The sequence below is a fragment of the Pelodiscus sinensis genome, chromosome 24, assembly GCF_049634645.1.
Source record: "Pelodiscus sinensis isolate JC-2024 chromosome 24, ASM4963464v1, whole genome shotgun sequence".
NCBI classification, from domain to species: Eukaryota; Metazoa; Chordata; order Testudines; family Trionychidae; genus Pelodiscus; species Pelodiscus sinensis.
In genome coordinates, this window is record NC_134734.1 from 4,840,111 (window position 1) to 4,860,744 (window position 20,634).

At 54.1% G+C, this 20,634-nt stretch overlaps 1 protein-coding gene across 1 annotated transcript; it reads left to right on the forward strand.

Annotated features, from left to right (window-relative positions):
- The first annotated feature begins 8,568 nt into the window (after positions 1-8,568).
- LOC142819514 (CD276 antigen-like) lies at positions 8,569-18,978 on the forward strand. Its single transcript, XM_075907260.1, has 5 exons — positions 8,569-8,661; positions 12,043-12,127; positions 13,429-13,788; positions 16,324-16,617; positions 17,493-18,978. The coding sequence occupies exons 2-5, from the start codon at positions 12,070-12,072 to the stop codon at positions 17,753-17,755; spliced, it is 975 nt and encodes a 324-aa protein (XP_075763375.1). The 5' UTR covers positions 8,569-8,661; positions 12,043-12,069; the 3' UTR covers positions 17,756-18,978.
- The last annotated feature ends 1,656 nt before the right edge of the window (positions 18,979-20,634 follow it).

Consider the following 20,634-nt stretch of genomic DNA (forward strand, 5'->3'; position numbering starts at 1 on the left):
GGGGGCAGGCCCCTGTCTGAGCACCAGCGGCCTTGACCGGCCTGCGCATGCGCCCTGCCTGTTGCGCGCCTCCCCTGGGACCAACTCCCCCCTCCCGCGGGGCAGGGAAACCCCCACATGCACCTCCCCCGGGACTGACCCACCCCTCCAACAAAGCAGGGAAACCCCCGCGCACGCCTTCCCCAGGGCCGACCCCCCGCCCGTGGTGCAGGGAAGCCCCCGCACTCCACCTCCGGGGCTGACGCCCCTCCCGCAGCATGCCCAGCATGCCACAGACCTGAGGGAGGGGAGCAGCCAGCACACTTCTGGTACCCCCGGAAGTGGCGCAAAGCTCCAGGACTTCCATCCACCTCATGGGAAGCCGGCACTACCTCCATTATCACTGGAGGTAGGTATGGGGGCTTTTCAGGGGTGGGGGGGTAATGGGGGGCCCGAACATCTCACGATCGACTGGTCGAGGCCATCGACCAATCGGTGACCACAGGCCTAGACCATCCCAGATAGATGTCTATTTAACCTGCTCTTAAATATCTCCAGAGATGGGGATTCCACAACCTCCCTAGGCAATTTATTCCAGTCTTTAACCACCCTGAGAGGCAAGAAGTTTTTCCTAATGTCCAACCTAAACCTCCCTTGCTGTAGTTTAAGCCCATTGCTTCTTGTCCTGTCCTCGGAGGCTAAGGAGAACAATTTTTCTCCCTCCTCCTTGTGACACCCTTTTAGATACCTGAAAACCACTAGCATGTCCCCTCTCAGTCTTCTCCTTTCCAAACTAAACAAGACCAATTCTCTGAGTCTTCCTTTATAGCTCATGTTCTCTAGACCTTTAATCATTCTTGTTGCTCTTCTCTGGACCTTCTCCAATTTCTCCACATCTTTCTTGAAATGTAGTGCCCAGAACTGGACACAATACTCCAATTGAGGCCTGATCAGCACAGAGTAGAGCGGAAGAATAGTGTCTTGCTCAGAGCACTCCTGTTAATGCATCCCAGAATCATGGTTGCTTTTTTTTGCAACAGCGTCACACTGTTGACTCATATTTAGCTTGTGGTCCACTCTTACCCCTAGATCCTTTTCTGTAGTACTCCTTCCTAGACAGTCGCTTCCCATTCCGTATGTGTGAGACTGATTGTTCCTTCCTAAATGGAGTACTTTGTATTTGTCTTTATTAAACTTCATCCTGTTTACCTCTGACCATTTCTCCAGATTGTCCAGATCATTTTGAATTATGACCCTAGCCTCCAGAGCAGTTGCAACCCCTCCCAGCTTCATATCATCTGCAGACTTACTAAGTGAACTCTTTATGCCAATATCTAAATTGTTGATGAAGATATAGAACAGAACCAGTCCCAAACCAGAGCCCTGTGGAACCCCACTTGTTATGACTTTCCAGCAGGATTGTGAACCATTAATAACTGCCCTCTGAGAATGATTATCCAGCCTGTTACGCTGGATAACCTTATAGTAGCCCCATCTAAGTTGTATTTGCCCAGTTTATTGCTAAGAATATCATGAGAGACCATATCAAATGCTTTACTAAAGTCTAGGTATACCACGTCCACTGCTTCTCCCTTATCCCCAAGACTTGATATCCTATCAAAGAAAGCTATCAGATTGGTTTGACATAATTTGTTCTTTACAAATCCGTGCTGGCTGTTACCTATCACTTTATTATCTTCCAGGTGTTTGCCGATGAATTCCTTAATTACTTGTTCCATTATTTTTCCTGGCACAGATGTTAAACTGACTGGTCTGTAGTTTCCTGGGTTGTTCTTGTTTCCCTTTTTATAGATGGGCGCTAGATTTACCCATCTATATGATTTTGGCATCTGACGGTATGAATGTTGATTAGGGATCTGTTATTCAAATAGGCTCACTTTCGAAAACACTCATGCCCTTCAGCCCTTAGATACAACAGTGAAGAAGCCAGATGAGGCTGATGACCCATCAGCAAAGACAAGGGACTGTGGAATATGTCAACCTTCCTGTGAACATTTTGGCCAGACAGAGGTGGGGAAACCTACGGCCCGTGGGCCATATCTGTCCCACTGCTTTATTTCATCCTGCAGGACAGATGCCCCAAGCCTGTCCCTGTAGCCCCTAGGTGTACAGGTGATCAGAGAAGCTCTGTGTACTCTCTCTGCCCACAGCGTCCGTTGGCTGGGAACCACACAGACCCTCCTGGCCCGTCTGCCTGGAGGCCTGACATGCCGTCCACTTCCGGGGCTAGCGTGGAGCCAGGGCAGGTAGGGCTGTCTCAGCTCTGCGGCCACCCATCAGGAGCAGCCTGAGGCAACCTCTACCTGACCAGACCCTGCACCCCAAATCCCTCATTTATGCCCCTACACCAGGGTCTAGGGGAAGCCTCAAGCCTCCACACTGCCCCGCAGGTCTATGTGTGGCCCACACAACCATAGACTCGAAGGACTGGAAGGGACCTTGAGACCTCATCTAGTCCAGTTCCCAGCACTCAAGGCCCCTGCTAGAAAAAAGGCCATCCTCACCCCATCCCCGCTGTAAGCAGGGGCTGCTATAACTCTACAAAGGTGTGTGATCAGACCACATGTCTCTGGACCCATCTGGGGATGTCAGTATTTCCCACAAACTGGTCTAGGAATCACGCTTTGACACAAAGGATTCCTGCGAGCTGGAATGGCCAGATGTGCCAATTTTATAGGAACTGTCCTGATACTTGGGGCTTTTTCTGATATACCTGCCTATCACCTCCCGGCCACTGTCCTGATTTTTCACACTTGCTCTCTGCTCACCCTTGCCCTGTGTGCTAAAACAAGGCAAGGAGCGCCACCATCCAGTGTACTTCACTCCGCTAGGCATGGGCTTTGCCTTCCCAAACTGCTAGGCATGGCCCCACCCAGGCTCCACCCCTTGAACGCCTGTTCGGGGGAAGGAGTATTGCTGCCCTCAGCACCCGCCCTCCTGGAGCTCTGGGGCTAGGGAGGCTGGGCTGGGCCATGCAATGTGCCCTCCTCTGGGGCTGGAGCCATGCTGTGTGCCCACCAGGGCCGCATTATGACTTTCGTGGGCCCTAGGCACTTTTGCCTTTGTTGGCCCTTTCCCCCATTAAAAAAAATATTAACAATTATTTTTGATGTAACTTTAAATACTTCAACATTTTATTTTTTTTCTGTTTTAGGCAAAATGTAATAGATTTTCATGGTCCCTAAAAGTTTCATTTTTCTCTGATGTGAGAAAAAAATTAAAACATTGTCTTCGACCCTAAAAGTCCATTTTTTTCTTCTGATTTTAAAAGACATTAAAACATTTTCATGGGCCCTAGGCACTGTGCCTACTGTGTCTAATGGATAAGTCGGCCCTGGAGCCCACCTGTTCCCCTCCCTGTGGTTAGGGGCAGGGAAGGGGAAGGGAATCAGCAGAAGGGGCAGTGTCTCCCCTAGACCTACCTTCTCCAATCACCTATGCCACTAGGGTTGAATTGCACAGACTCAAAAATTCCTTGCCCCCCCCATCCTGCTCCACCCTTTCTCTGAGCCCTGTCCCCCGCCCACACACACACACACACACACACTCATTTCCCTCCATTGGTCCCTCCCCCTCCCCACTCACTTTCATTGGGCCGAGGCAGAGAGTTAGGATGCGGGAGCGGGTGAGGGCTGTGGCTGGAGATATGGGCTCCAGAGTGGGACCAGAAATGATGCTGGGAGGGGGCTCAGGGCTGGGGCACGTGATTGACATACAGGGGGAGGTGAGGGTTCTGGCTGGGGATTGTGGATTCTGGGGTGAAGCTGGGACTGAAGTGTTTGGAGTGCAAGAGTATGCTCAGGACTGAGGCAGGGTGTTGGGGTACAGGAGGGATTTCAGGAGGAGGGCTCCAGGAGGGAGTTTGGGTGTAGGAAGGGTTCAGGGCTTGGGTAAAGGTGTAGGGTGCAGGTTCCAGGGGGAGTGAAGAGCTGGGGAAGGGAATACAGGAGAGGGTTCAGGGATGGGCAGATGGTTGGGGTAAAGGGGGAAGTGTGATACGCAAGATGTAGGAGGGAATTTAAGTTTGGGATGTGATTCTGATTGGGGGCAGGGGATTTGGGAGCTGGAAGGGCATTAGGGTGGGTTCCAAGATGGGGCAGCAGGTGCGGGTGTGGATTAGGGATGTTAGCTATCAGGTAATAGAATAGTCGACTATCTGCAAGAATTCTTAGTGGTTACACAACTATTCAATAGTTACACAACTATTCAAGGGCAGGGCCAGCAGCCAGTGCAGTCTGGCCCCACAAGTCCACTGTCACCCCATGCTGCTGCCTTTGTATCAGGTAGGAGCTGGTCTGTGGGAGGAGCCAGTTTAAAAATTAGCTCTCGGCACAGACCAGCTGCCTGTCATCCGGCACTGCTGCCTCTGATTCAGAGGCAACTGCACAGGAGGTCCCAGTTGAGAGCTGGGACCACCCACAGACAGGGGCTGCTGCCGGAGCTTCTCAGCAGCCTCTCCCGGTCTCACCCAGGCACTGCTGCCTCTAACAGAAGTGACAGCACAGCAGGGGAGAACAGGTGGCCCCACAGAGACACAGGTGGCCTCACAGCAGCCTCTCCTACTTCCCCCCACTTTGCTGCCTCTGATACAGAGGCAGCAAGGGGGGAGAGGATGCAAGTAGTCAGATAGATTAACTGATAAGCCTAGGCTGATTTGTAATTGACTAGTCGACTGCTCGCTTACATCCCTAGTGTGGATGTCAGCTCTCAGCGAGTGTTAGGGTGCGGGAAAGGGTTCTGAGCTGGGGCAGGAGGTTCCAGATCTGGGAGGGTGTTTGGGTGCAGGACAAGGTTCTGAGCTGGGGCAGGGGGCGTGAGTGGGGGTGCCATCTCTGAGGGGGTGTGGAAAGGGGTTCCAAGCTGGGTGCCAGCTCTGAGGGGGTGTTAGGGTGCAGAAAGGGGTTCCAAGCTGGAGGGGTCCCAGCTTTGAGAGGGTGTTAGGGTGCAGGAGGGGGTTCTGAGCTGGAGGGGTCCCAGCTCTGAGGGGGTGTTAGGGTGCAGGAGGGGGTTCTGAGCTGGGGCAGGGGACTGGGGTGTTGGCTCTAACAAGGTGGCGCTCATCTGAGGCGGCTCCGGGTGGCTCGGCATGGCGCTGTGCCCTCAGGTCCCCATTGACACAGGGTGTACACTGCCCTCCACAGCTCCCCTTGGCCAGGCGCCCTGAGGGGAACCCTTCTCAGCCATTCCCAACTCTCCACCTTGCTCCCCTCCTCCCCCGCCCCCCCCCTCAGCCTCCTGCACACGCCAGAGCAGCTAGTCCCAGCGGGCAGGGAGTGGGGTGAGGGGCAGCTGCCTGGGGGCTTCCAGCGCTCAGCACCCACCATTTCCCGAGAGTGCACCAGCCCCGGGGCACCCATGGAGTCAGCGCCGACGTCTGCACCAGCGAAGGAAATTGCAAGGACCGCTCAGATCCCGTTACCCCGCCCCCCGCCCCGGGACCTCTGCTCGTCAGGGGCTCCGCGGGGTCCGGCCGCCCCAGCGGCGCTGCAGCCCGTTCCGGGGGGGGGGGGCGGATTCTGTAAAACCCATTAATTTCTGTGCAAATGAACTTCCCCCGGGAGCAGCAGGAGCCGCCTTTTGCCCCCCCGCCGGACACAGGCTCCCTGGCGAGAGGGTCTGGGGTCTGACCGGATGGGGGGTTCCCCCTGCTCCAGCCCCTGCCCCCGCCACCCCAACAGCTCCCCCTCCGGGGCGCCGGCAGCGCAGGCAGCCCGCGGCGCGCTGAGCGCTGCCCGAGGCGTGGCTGGAGCCAGGGTCGGGAGGCGCCACCCCCTGACCCGCCTTTTCCCACTTGCATCGTTCCCCTCCCGTCACTGGCTGTTCTCCAGCTCTGGCTCGTCTCTGCCTCCCTCTGCCGGGGCTGGGACACGAGCTGCTGCAGCCTGACAAGGGGCCAGCCAGCAGGTAAGAGGCAGCCCCAGTAGGGAGGCGGCTGGGAGGGGGAAGCAGAGGCTGGAGCAGAGGACAAGGAGAAGGAAGCAGGAGGTGGCAGCAGGGAGTAGGGGCAGACTGGAGGAGGGAGCAGGGGCAGGAAGGGGAGCACACTGGCTGTGTCTAGACTGGCCAGTTTTTCCGGAAGATCAGCCACTTTTCCGGAAAAACTTGCCAGCTGTCTACACTGGCCACTTGGATTTCCACAAAAGCACTGAGGATCTCATGTAAGATTGTCAGTGTTCTTGTGGAAATACTGTGCTGCTCCCGCTCGGGCAAAAGTCCTTTTGCGCAAAACTTTTGTGCAAAAGGGCCAGTGTAGAGAGCCCAGATTTGTTTTCCGCAAAAAAGCCCCAATCGCGAAAATGGCGATCGGAGCTTTTTGGCGGAAAAGCGCGTCTAGATTGGCCACGGACGCTGTTCCGCAAAAAGTGAAAAGTGTCCGTGCCAATCTAGACGCTCTGTTCCAAAAATGCTTTTAACGGAAAATGTTTCTGTTAAAAGCATTTCCGGAAAATCATGCCAGTCTAGACGTAGCCTGAGTGTCAGAGCAGGCGTGGGATGAACAATTAGTCAGGGGCATCTCACTCACAAGACAGTTCAAGTGTCACTGAAGCCGCGTGAAGTTTCCTGAGCCCCCGGAGTCAGGTGAATGGCTGGGTCATGCCCACCTGGCTGCAGCAGAAAAGCTAGAAGCTGAGGCTCACAAAGGCTCAGAACCAGCTGCTCAACAAACTCCACCAAACCCCTCTCCCTGCTCCCTGGGGACAAGCCCTCAAGGGGCCTCCCCACACTTGGGCTGTCCCACCAGTGGGGACGGAGCCAGTTCTGGGAAGTGACTTGGGGTATTTTGGTGCATTTCAGTTTCACAAGAATGTGAGAAGAAACCAAAACCAGAGGGGGTAATTTAAGTCAGGGCCCGGTTATGCCGTGTCTCTCCAGCTTCTCTGGGAGCCAGCAACCTCAGGCGATTCCCCATTGAACATGCCCCCTCTTCTCTGAAACCCCAGCACTGAAGGTGATTCTCCCCTGTCTCAGGAGTACCCTTAAGGGCACTCGAGAGGAGTCTGGGGGGGTTCGTCAACACAACTGAAACTTGGAGAAAACTGAATTTTTGTTTTAAGTTTTACAGTGTTTTATTATTTTTGTACTTTTTACACCCAAAAATGTCATCGCCCGCCCAGCTACGATTAAGTTGTTTAAACAAATGTGTTGCAACAGTAGAAAAAAGTTTGCATGTCTGAAAACTGTAGGTACTGGGGATACTTATCAATTTTTTAAAGGGGTACTTTGTAAAGAAAGGTTGAGAAAAGTGGGGCTAGGACACTCGCCTTGGGTCTGCCTACCAGCTCGCTGCACCCTACCCTGCACAGGCCCTTCTCCATCCCCAGGACCTTTCCCTATGAACCACGGTGGCCTTGTTGCCCACATGGAGCCTAATGTAGATCAGAGTCACCCCACCCACAAATGGGCACCCTGCCCCCAAATTCCAGGCTTTACTTTGCCCTATGGTGCCCAGGTGCCCGCAAAACTAGTTTCCCATTGTTCCAATCTAGCTTGTACCAGTGCACCTGGACGAGGGTGGGTGGGAGGGACAGAGGAGGCCTGGTGTCATTGAGGTGTGGAGGAGTCACTGGGCCCTGCGCCCCCACCCATAGCCAGATAGGGCTTTCAGCAGAACAGAAGGTTTATTGGTTCCCAGTGACACAGACTGGTCAGCACAGGAATCAGAAGCAGTCAGCATGAGCCTCTCCCTGCACCCCAAGCCAGCTGAAATTGACTTAACCCCAGCTCCTGGTCCCAGACCCTAGCCTGGCTCTCCCTCTGGCCTTTGTCCTGCTTCTCAGGCAAAAGGTGTCACCTGGTCACACCTCCTCACTGCTCTGGTTACTAAGGGCATATGCCATCCCGCCTTAGGTCTCATAATTCCCATCCCCATCTAGGTATTAGTACAATGCCCAGGGAAACTTCAACAGGTTCTGTGTTGTGTTGCTAAGAGGGGCCCCTGGCTGTGGAACCCAGCCGGTTGCTGCCGGCTCCCCCTGGCACAAGAATCCACTGTGGTCACAGGCCATTTAACTTCCACCGTTCCCATTGACGGGTCTGGCAGCTCCATGGTGAGAAGCCGGCAGGACCCTTGGGGGCTCTGCCTGGGGGTGGAGGACTAAAGCAAACTGCAGGTGCTTCCATCTTTCCCTTGCGTCTTGGTTACAGGAAATAGGTCACTTGCAGGGCAAGGCAATGGTGGGGGCCCGGTGCCTGAAGCATGGCTCCAACCCCAATGCTGCCCCATCCCCAGGGTCCCACGCTCCCTCTTTCAGAAAAGGCTTTATTTTCCAAAAGATCCCCGTCTAGACTGGCGCTTTTTTCTGGCAAAGCTCCGAGCCGGAAAAAAGTGGCAGCCATGTTTATGCAAATGAAGTGGGGGGGATTTAAATCCCCGCTTCATTTGCAATTGCGATGTGTCTAATTTGCATCCCTTTTACAGAAAAGGGATGCAGTCTAGAGACAGCTGAGGTGTGTGGGGGCTGGACCTGCCATAGTGATAGCATAGAAACCACAAATCCTGTGACCATGACGTTATCTGGAAATTCCACATTCAGTGATTTAAATACCCAGTGATGAGTAACAGCTGTTCAGCGCATTCTTCAGGAGGCCCCACTGCCTGTGCTGACGCCCCACTGCCTGGTTCCCCATCCCTTTGGCCACTCAGTCTGCCGGGCTGCTCCGGTGAGTACATCAGTGATGTGGGTTACTGCTCTCAGACAGCATTCCCCTCTCTGTGGGGCTGGGATGGGATCTGCCACAGGCCCTACAGTGTCTGATCTAGCCTCTAGTGCAGGGATGGGCCTCTAGAGGGGAGCCACTCCAAGACTTTGGAAAATGGTCAAGGACTACACTTTTCTGTGGAGGAGGTGCGGGGTCTGGGACGGAGTTTGTGTGCAGAAGGGAGCTCTCTGAGTAGGGGACTGGGGTGCAGGGGAGGATGTGTGATCTGAGAAGGAGTTTGGGTGAAGGAGGGGGTTGTGATCTGGGGTGCAGGGTGTGGAGGGTGTTTGGGTGCAGGAGAGGATTCTGTCCTGGGGGAGGGGGAGTGTAAGAGGGGATGCGGGATCTGGGTAGGAGTTTCGGCCAGATGAGGGGGTGCAGGTTTGGGTGGTGACCTGGCACAGGGAGTTGAGGGAGGGAGGGGCTGGGGTGCCAGAGGGAGGCTGTGGCCAGGAGGCACTTAGTAGGTGGCTTCAGCCAGCAGCCCTGCAGGACCCTGAGGCAGGCTGCCTGCATGCAGCAACCCCAAGGTGCTCAAAATGGCTGGCTGCTCCCTGTGCCTCTCTGCTCCGGATGTTGGGGGTAGGGAGGAGAAGGAGACTTCACATGCTGACCCTACTGCCCAGGAAAATCTCTTACCTCCTATTGGCCAGTTTCCAAGCTGAGAGATTTTGCTTGGGTAGCACGAGCAGCATGCAAAGCCTCTCTCCCCCCCTCCCGCCCCATCCTGTGAGCAGAGAGTCACAGGAAGCCACCAGCGGCTGCTGAGAAGCAGCTGGCCTATCTGTGCCTGAAGGCCCTGGTGGGGTGGCCTATGGGCCGGATCTGGCCTGCCCCCACTCCAGGGCACAGACCATGTGATCTCTGAGCACAGATGGTGTGGTGCAGTGAGAGACAGGGAGGAGATGGAGCTTGTGGGTGGGACAGGGGGCTCAGAAGGGTGTTGATACCCTAGAAACAGGGCTGGCTAGCCTGGCTGAGCCACTGCATTAGCAGGCAGAGTCCATAGGATGGTTGGGAGTGGCCACCTCAGGCCCCACACTTTGGGGGGCCCCACAGCAGTTGTTGTACTAAAAGCCCTGCACAGGAGCTTTTCGGGGGGGGAGGGGAAATGCCACATTTATCGGTAATACACATAGCAATTAACACTTATCATGCATACGATCTATATTACATTCACAGAGGCGCACACGCACACACAAGCACACTCTGTCCTGTTGTTACCAATAGTTGCTTCCCCTAACCGCACTGGCTAGGTGGGGGAGGGTTGGAGCTGAGCTTGTGCCAATCCGAATCGATGCTCCCATGTTGACAAGACGAAACCCTGGGGTCCCCCTGCAAGATGCCTTTGATTTATAGTAGCTCCCTTCTCATGCAAATTTATCATCTTATGCATATGCAAAATCTGTGAGTCATCATATGCATACACAGTTAGTTGTCTGTGGTGCCTTCTTCTGGGGGGTGTCTTAATTAGGGATGTTAAGGACTAGTCGACTACTTGACTATCAGATAAGCAAATGCTTATCAGATAGTCAGTCGACTAGTCAGTCCCTCCCCGCCCCCCTGATAGAGGCAGAAAAGCAGGGCGGGAGAGAGGGGGTATTTCAAAGGGGCAGCGCTGCAAAGATGAGCTGGGGATCAGCTGTGCGGCTGCCCCTTTTACACTCCAAGGCGGTGTTCAAAGGGGCAATGCTGCACAGCTTATCCCGGGCTCAGCTATGCAGCACTGCCCCTTTGAAACGCTGCCTCGGCATTTCAAAGGGGCAGTGCCGCACAGCTGAGCCCAGGATCAGCTGTGCGGCGCTGCTGCAGGTAGAGCCCAGGATCAGCTGGGGACTTGCCAGCTGATCCCGGGCTCCAGTGTGGCATTTCTGCGGAACCCAGGATCAACTGGGGATCAGATTGGCAGCGCAGCATGAACCCCGGGCTCCATGCTGCACTGCTGCTTTTAAATGCACAAGATCCCCCAGTGGGGAGTGAGAGGGACTTCCCCAGGTTGCAGGGGGAGTTCCACATTCCTCCTTTGAAATGTACAAAAGCCCCAGCAAGAGGTCAGGGGGAGGGGCTTGTACATTTCGAAGAAGGAATGCAGAAGTGCCTGTCAACCAGTCAATGGAAATTCCATCGGCTACTGGACTAGTCAATTAACTGTTACTTAACATCCTTAGTCTTAATGCTGCCACCTTCATCTTCTGACGCCCAACGGGTCCATATGTTCAATTGTCTTTCAATGAGCTCACTTAACAAGTCTTATTGTTCTTGGATCTGGCTTCCATCCCCTCTCCAACCCTTGTAAGTGCCTGGAAGTGCTTGATTTTCACGCCTTTTCCATTCGCACCTCATTCACTCCACAAAGCAATCCACTCAGCACAAGGGGGGAGATCTAGTCTGGTACAAAGACATTCTCTTGACCTGACTTATTTGCAGGGACTATTTTACCAAGACATAACATAATGTTTCTATGTTCTGTATGAAAAGCTACAAAGTTTCTGTATAAAAGGACGTGATACCAAGTTAAACATGTAACAGAGATTCTATGAAGATGATCCCCACTCACATGAAATACGGAGATTTGTGATTCACGCAGAGACGTGTCTACAATGCTGCCTCAACTGTCCCATGGGCAGGCCAGTCCCCATCTTAGTCATGGGGCCCAGGGTGGCCAGGGGCGTTCCCTGGAGGTGGGGCCTGGCACAGGTCAGCAGCAGGGATCAAGCTCTCCTGTACACCTCGCAGCGGTAGGAAGCAGAGTGACCTGGGCTTTGGCCGTGGCCCCAGCCCTGGCCTGCTTCCCTCGGTGATGTAGGGCTCAGGGGAGCTGGCTGGGGCATTTGACTCCCTGCCACTGTGGTGAAGTGGAGAGACCTGGCTGGGAGAGGGCGGAGTGGAGCAGGCTGCTGGATCACGCTGCTTCCCGCAGCTCCTGCCATCATGGGGAGGCCCAGCCTCTGCTGTGCCCCTCACAAAGCCTCCAACTCCCCCCCCCCCGATAATCCTCCCAGGTTGTGTCTCTCGGGACAAGGGGTGCAATGGGGATCGGAGGAGCGGAGCATAGGCAGGAACAGGTGGGGTGGGAGGAGGAGCAGGGCGGGGACAGGAAGGGTCAGGGGCGTGGCCTGAGGTGGGTGGGTTGTCCCGGGCCCCGTGACTCCCTAGGGACTGCCTTGTTCTCAGATGGGGCCAGTGTTTGTTCTCTGCTGAGCTGGGGCTGGGAGGAAGTTGCTGGTTTGAGCAGGGTCCCACTTGGGAGCTGGTGGAGAATGGGGGCATAGCTGAGAAATCCGTTCTTAGGGCGCTGGGGAGGGGTTGCTTGGCCAATCAGCGTCTCTGCTTCCCTTGCAGGACAAATCTGTGTCTCCACAGCGTGGGATGAGCCCTGGCCCTTGCTCCCCCATTTTCCTGTTCCTGCTGTGGGGAACCCAGTGGGGTGAGTATCTCATCACAGGCCCTGCTATCCTGCCCCATTTACAAACCACGTGGTGTTTCCCAAACTCGCCTGTAGCTCAAGAAACCGGCTTCAGGGGGGAGACTCGAGTTCCCGACAGTACAGGGAAGCGGTGTTATTGAACAGTAACGGGAAAACGAGTCGATATTTGTTCCATTCCCTAAAACCGTGTTGATTAAGAAGCCTCCTCTCCCCGCACACTCTGCCTCTTCCATCCCCGAAGGACACAACTTGATGGTGACATTGCGAGTTTCACAGCAACCCTGGCTCTGGCTGGCTGTGAATAACACAGGAATTATTTTGTTAAAAAGGAAGACTTTAGCCCTCATGTTTGAGGAGAAAAGGTTGGAAGTCTGAGCTGGGACATGGATTTTCATTGCCAAGAAAAACACCAGTGGAAAGGTTTGGGGGGGTTGCTGAAATTTTTCTTCAGAACTTTTTGGGTGTTTTCATTGAAGCCTCTGAAAACCAGAACATTGAAAATATTCAATCGAGTATTTAATTGAATATTGATTGAAATGTGGGGGATTTGGGCTGCCTCAAACCGTTCAGCAGTCGGGGGCAAGGAGCACATGTGTTCCCTCTGGGCCTCAGAAGCCCTTGTTTGTTTGAAAAGAATGTTTCAGACCAAACTTTTAACCTGCTGAATTGCAGACTCCGCCCGGGTGCAGCCCGAGGCTCTGATGCCAGAAAGCCAATGAACGCAATGGCCCTTGTATTGTTCGCTACAATCACCTGATTTTTAAGCCAAACTTATGGCTTTTGAGGGCCTGAATGACAAGGGTTTGAGGGTTGGGGGCCTGGCACCATGGAACTCCCTGCCTCTCCCCTCAGTGTTCAGACATCTCTCCAGCCTTTCCCATGCTAAGGGAAAGAGCTTCACAGAGAGCCTTCCCTCACCCCACCATTTCCAACTGGCCCCACTGCTGTGTTGGGGGACAGCTAGAGATGAGCCTCTGGCACCTGTCGAGCCTTTGGCCTCTGCTGCTGAGCAAAGGACCAGGCGGGAGGGTGGTTTTATTGCTGTGGATGGCCAGGCCTGCTAGGAACTGGGCTGAGACCCACCAACTCATCTCACATATGAGCCACTGACTAATAACTGAGAGGAGAGAGGTTCCACGTCCCAATCCAGTCAGCATGCCAGATTGGATCCTCTTTCGCCTCTCCTGCCCCCAAACTTCCATCCCATGTTGCTAGCTCCTGGGGTTACGGCGGCCCCAGGGCAGGTGAGGGGGACAGAGCCATGGCTAGGATCTTTGCCCTTGACCCCGTTTCCCTTTCAGGACTCATCACAGCCGAGTCGCCCATCACTGCTCAGTTTGGGGGAGACGTCACCCTGAGCTGCCTCTTCCCGTCCAAGCCGAGTATGAACCTCGAACGTCTGACCCTCACCTGGCAGAAGGAGCCGGAGCGGGCAGGGGCAGAGCCCCGGGTGGTTCATAGTCACTACTATGGGAAGGACCAGCTGGAGAGACAGGACGCGGCTTATCGGAACCGGACGTGGCTGGATGCCGAGGGGCTGGCCCGGGGGAACGCATCCCTGGTGCTGAGGGGCGTCCGCACGCAGGACGATGGCGTCTATCACTGCCGCGTTGCCTCGGAGCTGGGCCTGACGCTGATGACAAGGCAGGTTGCAGTGATGGGTATGGTGCATTTTGCCTGAGCTTTCCCCTTAGGCTCCATTGTCCTTTGATATCAGACGGGCTGAGAGAAGCTGCTTTATTCAGAGATTATTTCGCCCTAATGCTAACGGGCAGCAGCCCCAGAGAGGCCTGCTCCTGGCACTGTGCTTATAATCAGCACTGACGCCAGATGCTGACATAGGGTTCCAGGCTCTGCTAGCTGCCCTGTAGAAGATAAGAATCTGCAGGTTAACTCAGTCCCATGAGGCCACCTAGCCTGGTAGCCCATCTCAGACTGCTTGTGAGGCAGAGACAAGGGTACCTGCGGCAAGGAGTTCCACAGGTTAGGTGTATACTGTGGTGGGAGAAATATTTCCTAGGACCAATCTTTACTGGTTTATGAACTCCAGTGAGGGGTCTGGGGCTCAAAGCAATGCACCACAAAGGGCTGAAGTATGGCAGAGATTAGTAGTAATCAACAGATTCAGAAATGTGTTCTTCTAGGCTGGTCACCAGCATTCCAAACTCTACAGTTCCCACTGGGGCAAGGTAGGTAGAACTAGAGGCACAAATTGGGTTCTGTGTCTTCAGCAAAGCCAGCTGTCATCGATATAAGGGAAGGTCCTCTCATGGATCTGCTTAAAAGACAGGAAACAAAGGAATAAACGGTCAGTTTTCAGAATGGAGAGAAGTAACTAGTGGTGTCTCCCAGGGGTCTGTACTGGGACCCGTCCTAGTCAACATCTTCATAAACAATCTGGAAATAGAGGTAAAGAATGAGGTAGCAACATTTGCAGATGATACAAAACCACTCAAGATAATTCAGTCCAAAACAGACTGCCACAAAGGGTTTATTTTTTTATTTTTTTATTTTTTTAAAATCTGGGTGGTGGGCCAATAAAATGGCAGATTAAATTCCATATTGAAAATACAAAGTACAGGGCATTCCTGCTCTAAGTCACCTTGGCATACATCCATTCTGCAGGACATTCATTATGTTTGTAGGAACTGATGCATTATGTCCTCCCATTCCCTGCTATAAGTCGTGTAAAAAAAACCCTCCCAATTTGCTTAAATGGAAGTCAGCCGCAGGAAAAAAAATCTCACTTTAGGTTGTTTATAAGTTCAAGTTTTTTGGACTGTATCTTAGACTTATAGTGAGGACGGCATGTAATGCACATTAGGAAACATAATCCCAAATATACATACAAAATGATGGGAACTAAATTGGATGTCACCACTCGAGAGAGATCTCAGAATCACTGTGGAGAGTTCTCTGAAAACATTCACTCAGTGTGCAGCAGCAGTCAAAAAAGCAAACAGAATGCTGGGAATCTGTAAGAAAGGAACAGGTAATAAGACAGAAAATATCATATTGCCTCTATAAATCCCTGGCATGCCCACATCTTGAATACTGTATACAGGTGTCGTTGACCCATATCAAACTAGATATATTGGAATTGGAAAAGATTCAGAAAAGGGCAACAGAAATTATTAGGGGTATGGAACAGCTTGATAGCCTAACAAGACTGGGACTATGACAGAGGTTATTTAAACTCATGGCAGCTTTTGAAATCGTACACAAGAAAGTGTTATTTACTCCTCATTACACAAGAACTGAGGGTCACTCAATGAAATTATGAGGTAACAATTTTAAAACAGGCCAAAGGCAGTATTTCTTCACACAATGCACAGTTATCTGTGGAACTCCTTGCCAGAGGATGTGAAGGCCAAGGCTATTAAAGGTTCCAGCAAAAACAAAATAAATTCAAGGAGGATAGATCCATTAATGGCTACTAGCCAGGATGGGCAGGGATGGTGTCCCTAGTTTCTGTTTGTCAGAAGCTGGGAATGGGCTACAGGGTTGGATCACCTGATTCCCTGTTCTGTTCACTCCCTCTGGGGCACCTGGCATTGGCCACTGTGGGCTAGGTGGACCTTTGGTCTGACCCAATATGGCCGTTCTTATGTTCTTAAATATCAGTGGGAGGAAAATGAAGTTAATGTTGGAGACACAACTTAAAACCCCAGGACAAAATTCTCAGCTGAGTTATCTGGCATAGCCCCATTGACTCCAGTGGAGCTACAGCCCATTGACCACCTGGAATCTGGCCCCATTGACCCATCCGGGATCTGGCCCCATTGACTCCAGTGGTGCTACAGCCCATTGACCCCAGCTGGGATCTACCCCATTGATTCCAGTGGAGCTACGGCCCATTGGGCCAGATCCCAGAAAACATGTTCTGCAGAAGGAAACCAGGAACCCTGCAAGTGGTAACTGGCTCTGGCTGGTCAGACCAAGAGAGGGGGAGTGTTCTGGTGTGGTGTGGACACTGTGGCCTCCTTCTATGGATGTATGGCAGGCGCTGTCTCTCCTTAAAGCTGGATCAAGCCTTCATGGCTTCCCTTCAAGCTGTGCAGCTTAACCTCTTGTGCCGTGTTGCTGGGTGGCTGAATTCCTGCACTGGGGGAGCAATTCCTGAGTTTGGAGCCTGTCAAGCAATGGGAGGAAATAATTTCCAGAGACATGGGAAATAATTTTTTTTCCCCTTTCAGCACCCTACAGTGAGCCTCATCTGACCCTTGACTCCTTTTGGCGGGACCACACCCTCTTGACGTTCAGCTGTGCGGGTGGGTACCCGCAGGCGAGTGTGGAGTGGAGGGACTCGACAGGAACCAACCTGACGGGGCTCAGCAGCAGCACAGAGTCCGTGGACGCCCAGGGCCTTTACACCGTGCGCAGCGAGCTGGCCGTGCCCGTGGGACAGAGTGCCAACCTCACCGTGTTCCTGGTGACAGCACCGGGGCAGGAGCGCCCCATGCAGCACATCACAATGGCAACAGGGAACAGTGAGTGGGCAGGAGCTAGGAATGGTCCAGGTGCTGCCTACAGTGGGACGGGGGAGGGGATTAGTAGCTGTGTTTAGTTCTAAAGGAAAAACTATGCAGCACTTTAAAGACTAACAAGATGGTTTAATACAGTGGTCCCCAACCTTTAGAGGATCCCGGGTGCCCGGAGGGGTGGGGCCACTCACGCGCCGGGCGCCCGGGGGCGGGGCCGTGCGTCCGGGGGCACACCAGGAGACGGGGATGCCCTGGCGCCGGCATATGTCCCAGGGCCGGGGCTGCGGCCGCCCGAGCGCGTTGTGCCGTGGGCCCGGGGCCGGCGCCACCACCTGAGCCGCGTGCCTGGGGCCGGCACTGGCGCTGCTCGAGCGCCGCGTGCCCGAGCGCCTGCATGTGCCCCGGGGCTGGGGCCGCCAGAGCGCCGCGCCCCCGGCGCGTGTCGCGCACCTGGGGCCGGCGCCTCCCACACGCCGGGGGGCGGGGCCGTCCCAGTTTGTCGGCAGGTGTGCACAATGCCCCAGCGGGCACCATGGCGCCTGCGGGCACTGCGTTGGGGACCACTGGTTTAATAGGTGATGAGCTTTTGTGGGCCATCTATTAAACCATCTTGTTAGTCTTTAAAGTGCTACATAGTTTTTCCTTTTGTTTTAGCAAGATCAGACTAACAGGGCTACCTCTCTATGACTGTGTTTAGTTCTGTGTCCCACTGTCGCTCCCCCACCCCCCCGCAGGCAGAGTTTGTTATTGCTGCTTGGCAGCCCGGAGTTTGGGCTTCTCCCCATGGACCGGGGCGGGAGGCTGAGTGATGCGCTGAGCCTGAGCAGCTCATGCCAGCTCTCCGGCCGTGTTCACAGGGTGCTCTGGGCTCTCTCTTGCAGGGCAGAGATGCAGCTGGGTCTGGTTGCTGGTGGCCGGTCTGGGTGCCACGACCCTGATTGCCATGACCTTGACTGCGGTGCTGGCTGCAGGGACCCTTTGCCCTCCCAGCCGGGAGATGTGGGGACGCTGCCCAGGGAGTTGCTTCACCAGGACAATGGATGTGGAGGATCCTTCGCCCCAGAGCCACCCAAAACCTGGCACCTGCCCAGCTACTCCCACCACCAGCCTGGGGGCTGATCTCCTGGCAGCTCCCTCGCCTTGACACCACAGCGCTGTAACCCGGAGCTACACCCTGCATTGGGACTTGGCTTTCTGGGCCCTGCTTTTTTTTCCTGATCCTTGCAACATAAGAACTTCCTGTGAAGCTGAGAACAAGCTGTGTCAAGACAATGGGGCTCACGCTGCGGCCTCCAAAGGGGGAACGTAACCAGCTCATGCAGGGCAGCTTTGTCCCTCTGTCATCACTGCCCCATGACAAAGCAGTTGGCAAGACCCCTGTGGAAGTCTCGAAGGTATTTATAGAACCCCCAGGAGGTGGGGCTGGCAGGGACCGTAAGAGTGCAGCCCTCCACCCTGACCAACACCAAGTAACCCCTGCTCAGCTCTGACAAGGGTTTTTCCAATCCAGTGCCAAGGATCAGGGCCATCCTTAGGATTTATGGGCCCTGGGCAGTACTCATGCCCTGTGCCTATTGGCAGCTCAGGGGAATGGGAGATGACTTTTTTTTAGAGATGTGATTCTATAATCTTCAGCGATGCACTGATAATATATTTTTAAAGGGGACCTTTTTAACAAAGGTCCTGAACTGGATGGGCCATTATAAATCCTGCTGTCCTTACATTCAACACCCAATTGACATCAAAAGGTCTAGAAAACATGACCTGTGAGAGAACATGGAAGAATTGGGTTTGCTTAGTTTAGAAAAGAGAAGACGGAGAGGGGACATGAGAGCAGTTTTCAGGTATCTAAAAGGGGGTCATGAGGAGGAGGGAGAAAACTTGTTCATTCTGGCCTCTGAGGATAGAGCAAGAAGCAATGGGCTGAAACTGCAGCAAGGGAGGTTTAGGTTGGACATTAGGAAACACTTCCTACCAGTCAGAAACAACTGGGCAATAGGAACTGACCCCAGGCAATCTCTCTGCTCCTATTGGCTGGAAACAACCAGCCAATAAGAGCTGAGCGATTGGTCTGGGGCAGTGGTCGGCAAGCCGCGGCTCGCGAGCCACATGCGGCTCTTTACACGCTTTAATGCGGCTCTTCTGTGTGCCGGGCACCCGCTCCCCTCCCTCCTCTCGGGCGGCCGCCCCAAAAGTCTAGTTACTAGACCAAACCGCAATTCAAACCGCATTTGGAGTGGGGCGGGGCCGCAGGGGGCGGGTGGGCGTGGGCCAGGATCCAATGGGGCTCCGGGGGCGGGGCCTCACCTGGGAAGGGGGCCGGGTGGTGTTTCTCGGCACCTCCTGCTGCTCAGCGCCGCTTCGTGTGAGTGCCGGGCCGGGGGGCAGTGAGACGGGGGGGCGGGAATAGGAGGGCATAGAGATAGTGGGGGGGGGTAAAGGAAGGGGGCTAGAGGCGGGGACGGGGGGGGGCGCCGCCCGGGCAGAGTGGCGGGTGGAGGAACCGTGGGACGGAGGGGAAGATGGGGCGGGGGGGAGAAGGAGGGGGCAGGGGTGGGGAAAGGAGGGCAGTGGGGCGGGGGGGGGAATGGAGGGGGCAGGGGCAGGGGCGGAGGGGGAGAAAGGAGGGGGCAGGGGCAGTGGGGTGGGTGGGGAATGGAGGGGGCAGGGGCGGAGGGGGAGAATGGAGGGGGCAAGGGCAGTGGGGGGGGGGGGGGTGGCGCCCGGGGCAGCACGGCGCCCGGCCGGACACACAGCGGGGCGGGGGAGTGGACGAGACAGGGGCACTGGGAAGGGGTAGAGGACGGGGCGGGTCAGTGAGGCGGGCGGGGATGGAGAGGGCAGACGGGGAAGTGGCAGGAAGGGTGGGGTGCGGGAAAGGACAGTGCGGACGCGTGGAGGAGGGGCAGATCAGACACTTCTTTTCGTTGCGGGAAGTCGGGGTGTCTGCATTGTATGGTCGGGGGGTGGTGGCGTTGGGGTCTCTACACGGAGCTGCCTGTCTCTGGTGCTGGGACCCCAGTCTCTTGGGGCGGGCTGCCTTTGCTCGCGGGTCTCACTCCTTGCTTCACAGCTCGTTTGTTTTGTTGCGGAGCCTTTTCTCAGCTGAGACCCCCACCCTGGCTGGCCTGTGCTGCTGTTGCGCTTTGAACGTTATGCTAAGCATTTTGGAGCATTTAGTTTGAACCTGTGTAAAACACTCCTGGGCAGATAAACGGCCCGGGAGAGTAGAGGGGTGGATTTTAGCGATGCTTCATTCTGAATTTTTGCTTGGTCTGAAATGAGAGAAGAAGTTTCTTTCTGTGTGAATTAAACAGTCTGTAAAATACTAGTTCTTTCTTATCGTAATCACTCGGAGGGGCCTGTGCAAAGATACTCAGTGCAGAAGGTCCCTTATCATGATAGCCAGAGACCCGACAACACACAGATACCTCTAAGAAGTGTTAACAAGAACAGCCGGGATTCTGGAAACTGGAAGCTCTCTAAAAATCCAGTGCAGTCTTCACCCTTGAGGTTACTCACTTCTTGCAATTGAACAATGAAAATAGGGCGATTGGGTTGCAGGATTTGGTTTTTTTTATTGTAGCCTTTCTGTAATTGTTCCAGTGAGTTAATGCACTTCCTCATGTTTGGATTGCAGATACTGCTGGGGAAGCTTTGTTTATTTAAAACTGACCTGCTGGGAGGGGGTTGTTCCTTTTGTGCTGCTTTGTGATGTGTAACTGTAGCCTGAACATTTTAAGGTTTTATTTGCTTTCTGTGACCTTATAGTTAGGAATTTCAAGCTTGAGATGTGAATTTGGACAGAGGGAGACTGATCTGAAATACTGAGCTGGCAGCATAGAGATGGTAGTTGAACTTCTTTGCAATTTAGTTTACTTGGCTATAAGGTATAGATGAAGAGCCCTATACAACTTCCACAGAAAGATGGAGTGGGGATGAGGATTTTCAGAAAGACCTATTGATGGAGGATTAGAGATGTAGGGGAATCAGAAGAGAACAGTTCACTGCTGAGGAAAAGGG